At 57.7% G+C, this 14275-nt stretch overlaps 1 gene segment (V, D, J or C); it reads right to left on the reverse strand.

The window, feature by feature from the left end:
* Positions 1–6501: 6501 nt before the first annotated feature.
* On the reverse strand, positions 6502–14275 carry LOC105106591 (immunoglobulin heavy constant gamma 1-like). The segment is given in 6 exon segments: positions 6502–7611; positions 7991–8124; positions 9576–9896; positions 9980–10309; positions 10433–10468; positions 14062–14275. Coding segments are annotated over 6 exon segments (921 nt in total).

Genomic DNA, 14275 nt, shown 5'->3' on the forward strand with positions numbered 1-14275 from the left:
GCCTACAGTTTACAACACTGCATTGTGCACCCAGATATTTGTTAAGAGAGTAGATTTCGTGATAAATGTTCTTCACATACGTGTGCTCCTCCCCCCCATCCCAATAAACCCAAAGCACAAGGAAACTTCTAGAGGAATGGATATATCGACTACCTTGACAGTAGTGATGGTTTCACAGGTGTCTGCGTATGTGCAAACTCAGGTGTACCTCGAATATATGCGTTTATTTTGTGTATCAATTGTATCTCAATAAAGCTGTTGAAAAAAGAAGTTAATAGGAGAAGAAATGGGGGGACGATATCGATCAATGATAGAGCGTGTGCTTAGCATGCATGAGGTCCTTGCTTCAATCCCCAGTATCTCCATTAAGAAAAATTAATTACCCTCCCATAGTCCCCCAAAGTAAGAAATGACCATTAAAAAAGAAGAAGAAATGAGCCATTGAGCCACAAAAGGACATGAGGAAATGAAAATGCACATTGCTAAGTGAGAGGAGCCAACAGGAGAAGGTTATATTCTCTGTGAGATTCCTACTGCACGGTATTTGAAGGAGCTCATCTATAGGCAATGAGATGAGTAGCTGCCAGGAGTTTGTGTAGGAGGGGTGGGAAATGAGGAGGTGAGGTACAGGGGGTCTTAAGGCAGTGAAATTGTACTGTGTGTTGCTGAAATGGTGGACCGATGGGCAGCAGTCTGAACAGTGTACCTGATCGAGGCAGTTCCATGGACAGCAGCCTCGGGGCTTCTGGATGCAAATGGCACCATGCGTTTGTCAAAACTCATAGAACTGTGCAGATGATAGTGAGCCATGGTGTTGCCTATGGGCTTCAGTTAATCATAATGTATTAAGTTGGCTCATCATTTCTGACAAGTGTAGCACACTGGAGATAGATGTTCATAATAGGTGAAACTGGGCGTACGTGTGGGGGCACTGGAAGTTATGGAACTCTGTGACTTTCTGCTCAACGTATCTGTTAGCCTAAAACTACCCTAAAAGGGCAAAGTGTGTTTAATCTAAAAATATCATTACCCCGTGCAGAGCAGCAGAAGCAGAACCATGGACAGTAGCTGAGAGAGCCTGCTAGTCCGAGTCAGGACCACGGACAGCGGCCTGGAAGGCCTTGGGCACACACATGGCTCAGTCACTGTCTGACGTGGAAAAGGCCTCATGGACAGCAAATGAGCCTCACGTAACGTAAGGTAGTTTCAGAGAAAGAACGCAGTCTGGACCAGCGTCCCAGGACCTCGTGTGTCTCGGGGCAGGAGCCATGTCCATTTTCGTAACCTGAGTCGTCTTCTTGGCCCAATGTCTTGGAGTCCTGCCCCACAGAGAAGCATGATTGATCCCCAGTGTGGTGGGTGGAATTTGAAGATGGTTCCTTAGTTTGATATGAATTTGTGTATGTACATATACTTAAGTTAAATACACTTCATTGACAACGTTACATTAGTTTCAGGTGGACAGCATACCAAATGGTGATTCAATTCTTTTAGAGACTACATTCCAGTTGAAGTTATTAGAAGCACTGACTATACTCCCTGTGCTGTGCAATAGTCCTAGTAGCCTATGTATTTTATACATAGTAGTTGGTATTTGTTAATTCCCTGTCCTTACGTAGCCCCTTCCCCCTCTCCTCTCCACGTGGGTAACCACTAATTTGATCTGTCTATCTGTGTGTCTGTTTTCCTGTTGTTATATTTATTCACTTCTATTAATGTTTAGATTCCACATACAAGTGATATCGTAGAGCATTTGCCTTTGTCTGACTTACTTCACCAAGCCTCATACTGCAGAGAACCACCAATGTCACAAACGGCAGAAATCATTCTTCTGCACGGCTGAGCATTATTCCGTCGTGCGTATACATCGTACCACCTCTATCCATTTTCTGCCGACAGACACTTGTGTTGCTTCCGTATGCTGACTCCTGTTCATACAGTTGCTATGTACCTTGGGGTGCATGTATCTTTTCAAATTCTTGTTTTTGTTTCCTTCGGATGTATAGGCAGGAGTGGAATTGCTGGAGCGTGTGATAGTTCTGTCTTTAGTTGTTTTGAGGATACTCCTTACTGTTTTCCCCCGAGGCTGCACCAATTTGCACTCCTGCTAACAGCGACAAGGGTTCCGTTTACCCCATCTCTCCACCAATATTTCTTACTTGTAGTCTTTGTGGTGACATCTCATTTTGGTTTTGATTTACATTTCCCTAATGATTAGGAATGTGAGCAGCTTTTCACATGTCTGTTTTTTTTTTTTAGTTCCCTCTGTGAGCCCCCCGTTTTTTTTTGATGTTATATTTTACTTCTTCCTGTGAACTGCTGTTTACTGCAGTCACAGTTAATTTTATGTATTTTATCTTTTGATCTTTTGCTTATTTAGTTGATGGCCCTCAGGCTTTAATTTGCCTTTTAGTGGGATTTGCCTTTGCTGTAAATTCTTGCATCTTGCAATAGCCTGTGTGTTCCCCTCCAGGAAGACCTTTGACGTGTCTCTGAGGGTTGATGAACTGCTCCAGGATTTGCTTGCCTGAGAAGTTCTTGTCTCTCCTTCCGGTGTAAACGACAAATTTGCGGGGTGACACCTCCTCCTAGATTGTAGGTATTTTCCATTCAGCATTTGTGTAGATCATGCCTCTCCCGTCTGGTCTGCAGAGTTTCTGCAGAAAAATCAACTGCTAACTTTGTGGCAGTTCCTTGTCCGTGACAGTGTTGTTCTCTTTCTGTCTTCAGAATTCTCTCTTTATCCTTAACTTTTGCCAATTTAATTGTGACGTGTCCTGGTGTGGGTCTCTGTGGGTTCTGTTTGTTTGGGACCGTGTGATTCCTACGCCTGGAAATGTCTCTCTTTCTTCATGGTTGGTGAGTTTTTGCCATAATTTCATTAAGTACATTTTCAACTTTTTTCTCTCTCTCTTCTGCTTCTGGGAGCCCGATCATGCCAATGTTAGGACAGTTGATGTAGTTCCATAGATTCCTTAAACTGCTCTCAATTTTAAAAAAGTTGTTCTTCCTTTTGTAGTTCTGACTGGGTAATTCCCATGGTTCTGTCTTCCAGGTCACGTGGGGTCTCCGGTGTCACCTAGTCCCCTGTTCGCCCCTTCCAGTGTTTTAAGTTTTAGCTATTGTACCCCTCTGGTGAGTGGTTCTCTTTTTATATTTTCCTGGTCCCTGTGAAGGTTCAAACTGTTTTCATCTGTTCTTTTCCCTAACTTGGTTAGCATTCATATTACTAACGCTCTCAAGCTGCCCTCTCCCCAGGGAAGACCTCCGGGCCCATGACGTGTCTCCCCGTCCCGGGTCCCCTCCTCGAGGCTGCGCTCCAAACCGAGTACCTCTCTTCCCTCCCTACGTGACTCCTCGTGGACCTTTCTTCAGCGCCTTGGCTGTACAGGAGTCTCTCTGCCAGTCTCCATTTTTCTCCAGTGAGACGTGGTCCACATGTAGATGTAATGTGAATGTGATGTGTCCTTCTACCTCACCGTCTCCGTCTCCTTCTCTCATAACCAACCTGTAGCGGCCGCCCCCACCCTCTTCCGTCTGACATAAGACGTGCTAGTGGTGATGCTACATACCTCAGCATATAAGCTGCAGGACACCCAAGACGGAGGTTATTCATCAACACGAGAAGTGAACATCAGCCGAAGATACGTAAGATGGGCAATGGGAGTTCAAGCCTTTCCTGGAGGAGGGTTGGCAATTTTATATTACATGTGAGGTAATTTCCCTGCGTTAGGTGGAAACGCAAAGTGTATTGCTGCCTTTTAATCGGGAAGCTTAACGTGGTCCACGGTGGCCGACACGCAGTGGGTTGTGCTGTCCTTGTTCTACGTCAGGTTAGCTAAGGCGTGAGCAGCTTTCCTAGCGTTCCCTTCCCTTTGTGTGTCTCTAGGTTAGGGTTGTTCAGAAGAGAAGTTTACACCTGTTGGAGAGCAAACTGTAGGAGCCGTCCTTTGGCTGGGGGGCTGTGCTGCAGCCGTGCACGTTGTCACTGCCCTGCCCCCTCACGCCGTCAGCGTGGAGACGCTGCTCCCACGGTGTCTGCCGGCCTCCGCAGGGGGTCAGCCCTGGGCCAGGCAGGTGTGCAGCTGCAACCTGCTGCAGCCGGTTTCTTCCACAGGGAGGGACACAGGCTCCAGGTCTTCCTGAAGGCGTTCAGATGTTATTGAATGGGTTAGATTTCTCCCGCTTAAAAGGTTTTTTTATCGTGGTAAAAGAATAGGAGTTGCCCCTAAGGAAGTGTATCATGTTACACCTTTCTCCGGGTCTTGGGGACAGTGAGTACATTCATAAAGTGTAATCACGACCACCTGCGTCTCCATAACTCTCCCCGTCTTTACGTGTGATACCCTATGCCCGTAAACAACACCCCCCGTTCTCCCCCGGCTGCAGCCTCTTCTGTGTTTTCTCTTTCTGGGAATGCGGCCACTCGTAATCGCTCACACAAGTGGAATCGCACACGATTCACCGTCTTGCCCCTGGCTCACGGTACGCGTTCCGATGTCCTCCAGGTGCCCCCGTGCTGTCACACACGTCACACTGTTCCTCTTTCTTCAGGGGCAGTGCTGTTCCATTGTACGCTCAGCCCACATCGTGCTCATCTGTCCATCCACGGAAGGACACTCGCGTTCCCGCCTCGTGGTAGGTATTGTCAACGGAGCTGCTGGGAAGTGGGTGTTCAAGTGCCTCTTTAAGACCTGTTGCCTGTTCGCTCGGGTTTATTGTAAGCAGTGGGATTGCTGCAAGTGTGGTAGTTGTTTCTGAAATTTCTCTGAGGGGCTTCCAAACCGTTTTGCACAACGGTAATGCCATTTTATGTCCTCACCAACAGTGCACAAGGGTTTCTTTTCTCCACATCCACGGACAGCACACACGGACAGCAATGCAGGTTTTCAAAGCTCAGAGTGGCAGACGTTCCCCTTGGAGTGCAGGAGGAGGGGGCACCTGGTGGGGGGCCAGGAGCGCAGTGGGGTGTCAGCCCAGGGTGTGTGTGTGTGTGTGTGTGTGTTTATGTGTGTGTGTGTGTGTGTGTGAGATGGGGGTGCAGGCAGGAGAGGTGAGACACTGACAGGAGTGCGTCGGAGGTCTTGCCCGGGGCAGGGCCCCGAGGGGACAGGAGCAGCAGGAGGCTGACTTCAGGCTCACACCGGTGCTGACCCAGGGGCTCAAGGGAAGGCGTCGGCCACTTGGCTTCCAGGAGCCCAGGAGGGGTTGTGCATGGGTTATGCGCTGTGGCCTGGTGTTGCCCCAGGGTCAGGACGGGGCCCTCAGGCCTGGTGGGGGGCAGCTGTTCTGGGACTGGTGCACCTCGAGGACCCGTGGGGCCAGCCCGGTATCGACCGTCCTGGTGTCCCCATGGGAATGTTTGGCTGGAGGCAGATCCGTGGTCCAGGGGATGGAGGTGAGGGGCAGGGCCTGGGGCCGGGCAGGCTGCAGGGACCATAGGCATGTTCAGCTTGTTGGTTAGGTGTTCCGTGTGAGGGAGATTGCGAGTGGGGGAGACCCCCAGGATGGTTTCCGGAGCACCCTGGAGGCAGAGGGTGCCCAGTGTCCTCACGCCTGGCAGGGTCCGTGAGGGCCGGCCGTGTTCCTTGACCCGGCTGCCCGCCCCATGGCCTCACCGTCTTTGGTGCAGAGCCCACTGGAGTGAGCAGTCCCTTTCCTGCATAAAATTCTCTGTCTTCCTCTGTCTCTCTGTTTGTCTGTCTGTCTGTCTTTCCGCCACAGGAAGCTGGAATGGCCCTTCCCAATGTCCCTGGGGTGCTGTGGCTTTACTGACAGACACTCAGTGCTGGTCCCAGCTCCCCGCCAGGAGCCTGTCCTGCTGGCCTCTCCTGGGGCCGTGGAGCCACACACTCGGCACATTGATTTCGCCCCCTCTGCCCTGAGACACTGAAAGGCTCACACAGACACTTGGACAATGTCCAGCCGCCCAGGGCCGCGTCCCGTGGGTGACTCAGCTCTCCCGAAGTGCTGGCCTGGATCGCCCAGCAGGGCCAACCCTGACCAGGCGCTGGCCTCCGTTTCCTGGAGCATTTCCTGCGAAGGGCAGACAGCTGTGGCTCCTGTGTCTGCCCTCTGGGGAGTGCTGTGTCTCCTACAACCCGGGACCTGAGACTGTTCCTTTGAGATGGAACCACCAGGACGGACTGGAGCTCAGGGTCTGGCCTCCCGGGAGGACCGAGTCCTGACTCCGGCCCTGCAGCCTAGGCAGCCGGTGGGCACAGTGGCCCTCACGCTCCTCGACCTGGGACATGCCGCTCCAGGACGGGAGACAATCATTTCTGTGGTTCCAACCCGACTGTGCTGCGTGTTACAGCAGCCGTGCTGACCAGGCGTCCGACACCTGGGACTTGCTGCTGACTCCGCACCCCCAGGGAACCCCAGGGATGGGTGTGGTGGGGGGAGAGCTGGGGCCTGGGGCTGAGAGGGTGTGGAGGGCAGCCAGGCTGTGGAGGCACCAGGGGAGGGGCCGCAACACAGAGCGATTCCCAGACAGCTATGGAATGGTAAAGGATGCTTTATTGTCTGAACAACCCAAAACATGACAAGCCAGAGTCTCCCAACAAAAAACCCAACCAAAGATAAACAGCGCAGAAAGTTCGTGGGCGCCAGACGTTTAGAAAGGATGCACAGCTTCCCAAGCCAGGCCTGGCGTGACCTCTGGCTGTAGCGCCCCCCCTCCCCCGCCACCATCCGGCAGTGGGGCCTGCCCCTCCCCATCCAGGGTCAAGACAGGAGAGGCCAAGGGGTCTCGGGCCGGGACTCCAGTCTGTCAGGCTCCCTCCTCCCGGGGCTCGCCTCTCACCCCACCGCCCAGTGCAGGGTGCTCCTGCTGAAGGTGTCTCAGGCCGCTGGCCACGGGACAGGCTGGCTGCGGATACTGCCCTGTTTTGCCAGTGTCCCTCTTGGTCTGTCCAGCGAGGCTGTGTTCTGCCCGTGGGGGACCCGGTCTCCAGGCCCGTCTCTGGGAAGCTCTGGCGAGGAAACGTCACCCCCTTCCTGGCAGGCCTGGCTCCTGTAGGGGCCATGGGCCCAGGCCCTTCTCAGAGGTGAGTACTTGGCTGAACGTTGGTGGCACATCTAGAAGCTTCCCTACTGTGAGAGGTCGGCCGGGGCAGCACTGTTCCACCAGACATCTCACACAGTGCGTCTCGTTTTTGGAACCGTCCTTTGTCACCAGGCCTGAGATTGTCCACAGAGAGCGGGCCGTGCCCACTGCCCCGGGATGCCAGCTTCCTGCTTGTCCAGAGGAACCCCAGGGTGCCCCGGGCACTCCCGGTGAGGACAGGCAGACCCCTCAGCTCAGGTTGGTGGTAGCACGTGCTGTGCACTTGGTCCCCTGAAGGTGGGCAGGGTGCAGGGTTTGGTTGGTGGTGGCCGTGAGGTCGGAGGATGGAGGTGTGGGTGAGCATGGCTGAGAGGTCAGAGCTGGCAGGGCAGCGGGCGGAGTAGTGGCTGAGCAGCTTGGAGTGATGATCGGGGTACCTCTGGGGCCTGGGTTGGCCGTGGACACCCCCAGAGGACATGCTAGGCCCCCTGCCCGATCATGTTTCTGTAGTCTGGGACGATCGTCTGCTTCAGCTCCACCACCGAGGAGAAGATCCACTTCACCTGCAGGGACGGCGGGTGTGAGCACAGCCGGGGCCCCCATGCCAGCTTCCCCCAAGGACCTGGCCTCCCAGCCCGGGGCCTGCCGGCCGCGAGTGTGCTCCGTAGGGGTGGCGCGAGGATTGCGTTGGCATAGCTACGGACAGCGAGGTCCCGACAGGGACAGAGAGGGACAGTGAGAGAACAGAATGGACTGGAGAGACAGAGAAGGACAGACAGTGGACAGAAAGGACAAGAGGGGAGAGTGAGGAGACAGTGACGGGACTGTGAGGGGACAGGAAGGGGACAGGGAGGGACATGGAGGGACAGGGAGTGGACAGGGAAGGGGGACTGTGCGGGCACTGTGTGGGGACAGCAGGGACAGCTGGCCTGGCCCGCCCACCTTGAAGAGGGTCACTGTGGCGCTGTAGCACACGCTGAGCAGGAAGAGGGTGATGAAGATGGAGATGGTGGTCCACAGCCCGTCCAGCTCCCCGCTCTGGGCCTCGGCACAGCTCTCCTCCTCCAGGAGTGGCTCTGGACAGGGAGGGGGTGGTCAGCTCTGTGGCTGCCCGTGACGTGCCAGGGCAGGGTCAGTGGCGCCTGAGTGTAGGTCTCTCTGTGACCGGGCAGGTGGGGCACTAGGATCCCCCTGGGCGGCTGGATCAACGGTTCCCTGAGGTCAATCCCTGGGCACCGACCTAGTGTCCCCCTTTCCTCCAGCTTGGGCCTCAGTCTTGGCCGGACTCCTTGGGCCCAGATCTCGGCCTGGCCAGTGGGTGTCCCTCATCCACTCCTCTGCGGTGCCTTTCATGGGGTCCTCTGGGGAGAGGGTGCCCTGACCCCTGCCTTCCCTCCCACTGGAGGCCAGGCCTAGACGGCAGGGGTCTGCAGAGCAGGTCTGTGGTGGGTCCTACTGCAGGGAAGGGCGGAGGCAACCTTGGGGTGTCCCTGTGTGCCCGAGGGGGTGGGGTGGGCGTGCTAGGGACCAGTGGGGTGTTGGGTCTCTGTGTGTTGAGGAGGGGGCGCAGGTGTCCTGGGGAGAGGAGGGGTGGGGGTCTGAGCCGGGCAGTGTGGTCAGAGTGTGGTCAGAGTGTGGTCAGTGCTGCTGGGGCTTTGAGGAGTGGGGAACAAGCTGGTGTCCACAGAGGGTTCACGAGACCCGGCTCCAGGCTCTGGTCTGGCCCTGGGCGGGTACCCCATTGAGGACCTAGTGAGCAAGGCTGGCTTGTGTGCACTTGTGTGGTTGTGCCCTTGTGTGCAGTTGCACAGGCACATGTGTGTGCGTGAGTTTGCAGGTGGACGAGGGGTGTGCAGGCTGGTGTGGTCCATGGGAGGGCTTTTTTCCTACGAGTCTGGGTGAGTGTCCCCTCGTGTGTACAGATCTGGCCCTGAGCACCTCGCCTGCGGGAGGGTGGGGCCTGATCTCCGTGTGTCCTGGGAGCAGGAGGCCTGTGCCCCCATCGCCGGCCAGGCGTGGCTCCCATGTTGACAGGGTGTCAGCACGTGGACCCTCGAGGCCCCGGGGACGGGAACTGCGGGGACAAGGACCTGCCACTGTCCCACATGTGTGCTTGGACAGAGGTGGGATGAACCGTGCACTCATTTCCGTGAGGGTTCCTGCGAGGCTCTACCCGTCCCCTCTACATACTCCAGCCTGAGTAGGTGCTGGCCAGACGCTGGACCCTGGGGAGCTGATGCCTCTGGTAGACCCCATCCCTTGCCTGGGGTCACCCCCAGTTCCCTGATGGCACGAAGTTTGTCCTCAGAGCCTGACCTGCCCCCGCCTCCCGCAGGCCCTGCGAGCGCCAGAGCTCTGCTCGGAAAGAACCATGACAGGGTTGCAGGGCCCCAGGGAGGCACTGGGTGTTTTATTTCATGCTGGCCCGGGAGGTATGTACACAGGGGTGGGGCTCAGGCATCCGTGCTGGACCCTGAGGGCCTCGGGGAGGGGTGTTCGCTGGGGTGCCGGGGTGAGGCTCATTTACCCGAAGACTGGGTGATGGATTTCTGGGTGTAGTGGTTGTGCAGGGCCTCGTGCATCACCACACAGGTGAAGGTTTCTCCCCGCTGCCACGTGTTCTTTCCCACCGAGAGCTTGCTGTAGAGGAAGTAGGTCCCGTCGTTGTCCAGCTGGGGCAGCGTGGTGGCGTAGGCGCCCTCTGACTCTGGCTGTCGGTTCCTCTGCCACTCAACGTTGATGTCAGGTGGGTAGAAGCCTTTGACCAGGCAGGTTACGCTCACGGTGTCCTTGGCCAACTCTTCCCGGTGTGGGGCCAGGGTGTACACCTGCGGCTCCCGGGTCTGCCCTGTGGGGACAGGCGTGTCTGTGAGCCCGACGGTCACTCCGAGCAGCCCCACAGGACCCTCCCGCGCCCGTTGTCCGTCCCACCTTTGGCCTTGGAGATGGTCCTCTCGATGGGGGCCGGGAGAGCTTTGTTGTTGACCTTGCACTTGAACTCCTTCCCCGTCAGCCAGTCCTGGTGCTGGATGGTCAGGACGCTGACCACGCGGTACGTGCTGTTGAACTGTTCCTCCTTTGGCTTCGTGTTGGCCGTTCGCACCTCAACGCCATCAATGTACCAGTTGAAATTGACCTCGGGGTCTTCCTTACCCACGTCCACCACAACGCACGTGACCTCGGGCCTCCCAGAAATGGAGAGGACGTCCTTGGGTTTCGGGGGGAAGACGAAGACGGAGGGCCCTCCCGGGAGCTCAGGGGCTGGCAGGGAAGACAGGTGGGGAGTTAGCTCCTGGGCCAGCCTTCTCCAGGACACATGTATTCCCAGCACGCCAGGGCTGTGGCCACCTCCTTGTTAAAGAGGGAGTGGCTTGTCTGACTCACCTGGACATTTGGGACACTTGCATACTTCATTCGTTCCTGCAAAGAAAGCAGACAGGAGGTTTCTGGGTGAGGGCGACAGGTCTGTTGGGGCGGCATAAGTCAGGGATAGATTTTGGCAGGTCCAGCACCAGCTATGTGCGGTAGAGGTGTGCATCCTGTGCCCACCTTGGACCTGATAGAAACACCCAGAGGACCCCTCACATAGCCTGGGAGGCCTCCAGGCAAGGAGACCGCTCCTCCTCTGATACTCTGGGCAGAGGTCGCCATCCTGGCATGTGGTTCGATCCGGGAGGAGGGCTGACCTTGGTCCTGTCTGGATGTGGATGCCCGCCCTGAGGCCTGTCTACTTATCCACACGCTTGTCCACCTTGTTGTTGCTGGTCGGGTGGGCTACGTTGCAGATGAAGGTCTTGCTGGACGAGCTGCCTGTGGGCAGGGTCACCAAGCTGCTGAGGGAGTAGAGCCCCAAGGACATGAGAACAGATGGGAAGGTGTGGATGCCACAGCGCCTGAGTTCCAGGTCACCGTCACCGGCTCAGGGATGTAGCCCCAGACCAGGCAGCCGAAGGCCGCCGTGGAGCCAGGCGTGTCCCCGCATCTAGCAGTCAGAGGATAGACCAATGGGGCCTTGGTGGAGGCTGCAAGAAACAGGCCGTGTGACCACCAGGGCTTCACCCCTGGGAGGGTCCAGGCAGGGTGTCACGAGCCCAGGTCTGGGCACCCCTGAGCCCAGCGCCCACGTGCTTCCAGAATGTCTGCAAAGCAGCTGGCCGGCAGGGCCCTCACCACCCAGGGCCTCGTGCCTCTGCAGCTGTGTGTCAGCGCTGGGAGATCACCTGGGTGACAGCCCCCTAGGTCCCTGACCTCCTGCAAGTGCCTGGCCTGACAGAGCCCTGTGTCTGAGTCCTGACCAGTGCTGCCTGCTCCCGGCCAGCATCCGCTGGTCCCCTGAGCTCACTGTCCTGCTGCCCCAGCCCGGCCCTGCCCTGGGTGTGTGGGCCTCTCCTTGGCGTGGTGGGCCTCCACCACCCAGAAGCCTGCTCGTGGCCCCTTGCCTGGCCTGCTGTTTGCCCTCCGTGCCCGTGTCTTCTGGGTCAGCTCTGCATCCAGAGCCCCTGGGCCTTGGCCCCCCTGGCCCCTGGCCCCCTTGGACCCTGGCCCTGCAGGTCTCTTCCTTGGCCCCTCCCCTTTCATCCCTGTGGCCTTAGCCAGGGTGCCGAGTCTGTGCCTCGGGGAGCTCCTGTCCCTCTTCTGGTCCTCCAGCTGGAGCCACTCAGCTCACTTCCCCCTCACATCTGGGCCCCTGACGCCACCCCAGCTTGTAGCTCCCATGTCCCTGTCCTCTGACCTCAGCCCCCTGCTCACTGGCAGCCTCTGAGACCCTTGTCCCAGGAGACACTGGCCAGGAGCAGCCGTGGCCCCTCTGACCATCCCCACAGCCGTCAACCTGGCTCAGCTCCTCGTGTGGCTGTACCTTAGGTCTGGGCTTTAATCCGCTAGCTACAGGGGAGCCCCGCTGTTGTGTGGACCCTTTGCTCATTCTCACAATTACAACTGGCTTCCTGGACCTCTTTAAGCTGCCTCCTGCCCTCCCATCCCCCTGTTCAGCAATACAAGCTCTACCAGCTCCTTGGAGTTCCTCAGGGCAGTCCTGTACCTGCCTGCCCCCAGCCTACAGGTCATAGCTCTGATTGTTCCTTGGAGACCCTGTGGCTGCTCTCTGGTCTCCCAACCCTGTGCTCCTCTGTAGAAGCTCAACCTGCTACCAGGAACCACTGGTGCTGCCCTCTGCCCACCCAGCCCTCTGCTCCCCTGCAGACGCTCAACCTGTGCCCTGGATCCCCTTGGGGCTGCCCCCTGCCCTCGCAGCCCTCTGCTCACTTGCATAAGCTCAACCTGCTCCCTGGAACCCCTGGGGCTGCTCCCTGCCTTCCCAGCCCTCTGCTCCCCTGCACATGCTCAACCTGCTCCCTGGAGCCTCTGGGGCTGCTCCCTGACCTCCCAGTCTTCTACTCTCCTGCAGAAGCTCAACCTGCTCCCTGGAACCCCTGGGGCTACTCCCTGCCTTCCCAGCCCTCTGCTCCCCTGCACAAGCTCAACCTTCTTCCTGGAAATCCTGGGGCTGCCCCCTGCCCTCCCTGCCCTCTGCTCCCCTGCACATGCACAACCTGTTCCCTGGAGCCCCTGGGGCTGCCCCCTGCACTCCGAGGCCTCTGCTGACCCTCACGAGCTCAACCTGCTCCCTGGAGCCCCTGGGGCTGCTCCCTGCCTTCCCAGCCCTCTGCTACTTGCACAAGCTTTACCTTATTCCTGGAGCCCCTTAGGCTGCCCCCTGCACTCCTAGCCCCCTGTTCACCAATACAAGCTCTACTAGCTCCTTGGAGCTCCTCAGGGCAGTCCTGTACCTGCCTGCCCCCAGCCTACAGGCGGAAGCTCTGAATGCAACCTGGAGCCCCTGGGGCTTCCCTCTTGCCCTCCTAGACCTCTGCTGACCTGCACAAGCTCAACCTTCTCCCTAGAGCCCCTCAGGGCTGCTCCCTGCCCTCCCAGCCGTCTGCTCCCCTGGAGAAGCTCAATCTGCTCCCAGGAGCTCCTTGGGGCTGCCCCCTGCCCTCGTAGACCTCCGTTCACCTGTGCAAGCTCAACTTGCTCCCTGGAAACCCTGGGGTTGCCCTCTGCCTTCCCAGCCCTCTGCTGCCCTGCAGAAGCACAACCTGCTCTGTGAAGTCCCTGGGGCTGCCCCTTGTCCTCCCAGCCTTCTAGTTCCCTGCAGAAGCTCAACCTGCTCCCTGAAGCCCTTCAGGTTGCCCCCTGCCCTTCAAGCCCCCCGCTCACCTGCACAAGCTCAACCAGCTCCCTTGAACCCCTGAGGCTGTCCCCCTGCCCTCCTGCCCTTCAGTGGCCTCTTACTTGCACAAGCTCCAAATTCCCTTGAACTCCAAGTTAGCTTCTTGCCCCCATCCACCCCCAGGCTTCTGCTCATGTGCACGAGCTCCATGTGATTTCAGAGCGCCTGGGGCTGCCCTCCTTGACCTCCAGGTGTTCTGCCCCCTCTTACATTCAGCCTCCCTGACCTTTGTCCCTGGTGCTGGCCCTTGGCAGCCTCTGACCCTCTGGGTCAACGCAGAGCCCTCAGCCTAGTTCCGCTTCACTCCCTGAACCCTGTGTTATCCCCAGGACTGGATTCTCTCCCTAGAGTCCCACCTTGGTGCCCTCCCAGCAGGGCTGGTTTTTCTCCCTGGAGTCCCACCCTGGTGCCCTCCCAGCAGGGATGGCTTTCTCCCTGGAGTCCCACCCTGGTGCCCTCCCAGCAGGGCTGAATTTTCTCCCTGGAGTCCCACACTGGTGCCCTTACAGCAGGGCTGGCTTTCTCCCTGGAGCCCCACCCTGGTGCCATCCCAGCAGAGCTCCTCGTCCTTGGGTACCTTCACCCTCTTTTGTGTCCCCAGTGTCCCCAGAAGTCTCCCCTGGTCCCTGGAACTTCCAGGTGGTGGGCCGGCTGTCTGTGCCCACCAGCTCCAGCCTTCACCTCAGCTGCTCCTGGAGCCTTGTGGGGTCCCTGAGGTGGGGCCTCCCCTCCAATGCCCCCTGCGCTCCCTCTGCCCCTGCTCCTCTTGGGCTGCACTCACCGAAGTTGGAAGCCATGGAGGTGGCTCCCCTGCAGCCTGGGTCTCCGTGCTGCCGCCACCCCTTCCCTCCTCTGGCCCCAGGCACCTGCGCTCCTCCAGGCCGATCTCTGTGCCTGCAGCCCCAGTTCCTAGGATTTCATAGCTGGATTCCCGTAGATGTGAGCTGACTGCCCGCAACCCTGCGAACACTAAGAACAGGACTGAAACCGGTGGC

The sequence above is a fragment of the Camelus dromedarius genome, chromosome 5 (assembly GCF_036321535.1).
Source record: "Camelus dromedarius isolate mCamDro1 chromosome 5, mCamDro1.pat, whole genome shotgun sequence".
Taxonomy (NCBI): Eukaryota; Metazoa; Chordata; class Mammalia; order Artiodactyla; family Camelidae; genus Camelus; species Camelus dromedarius.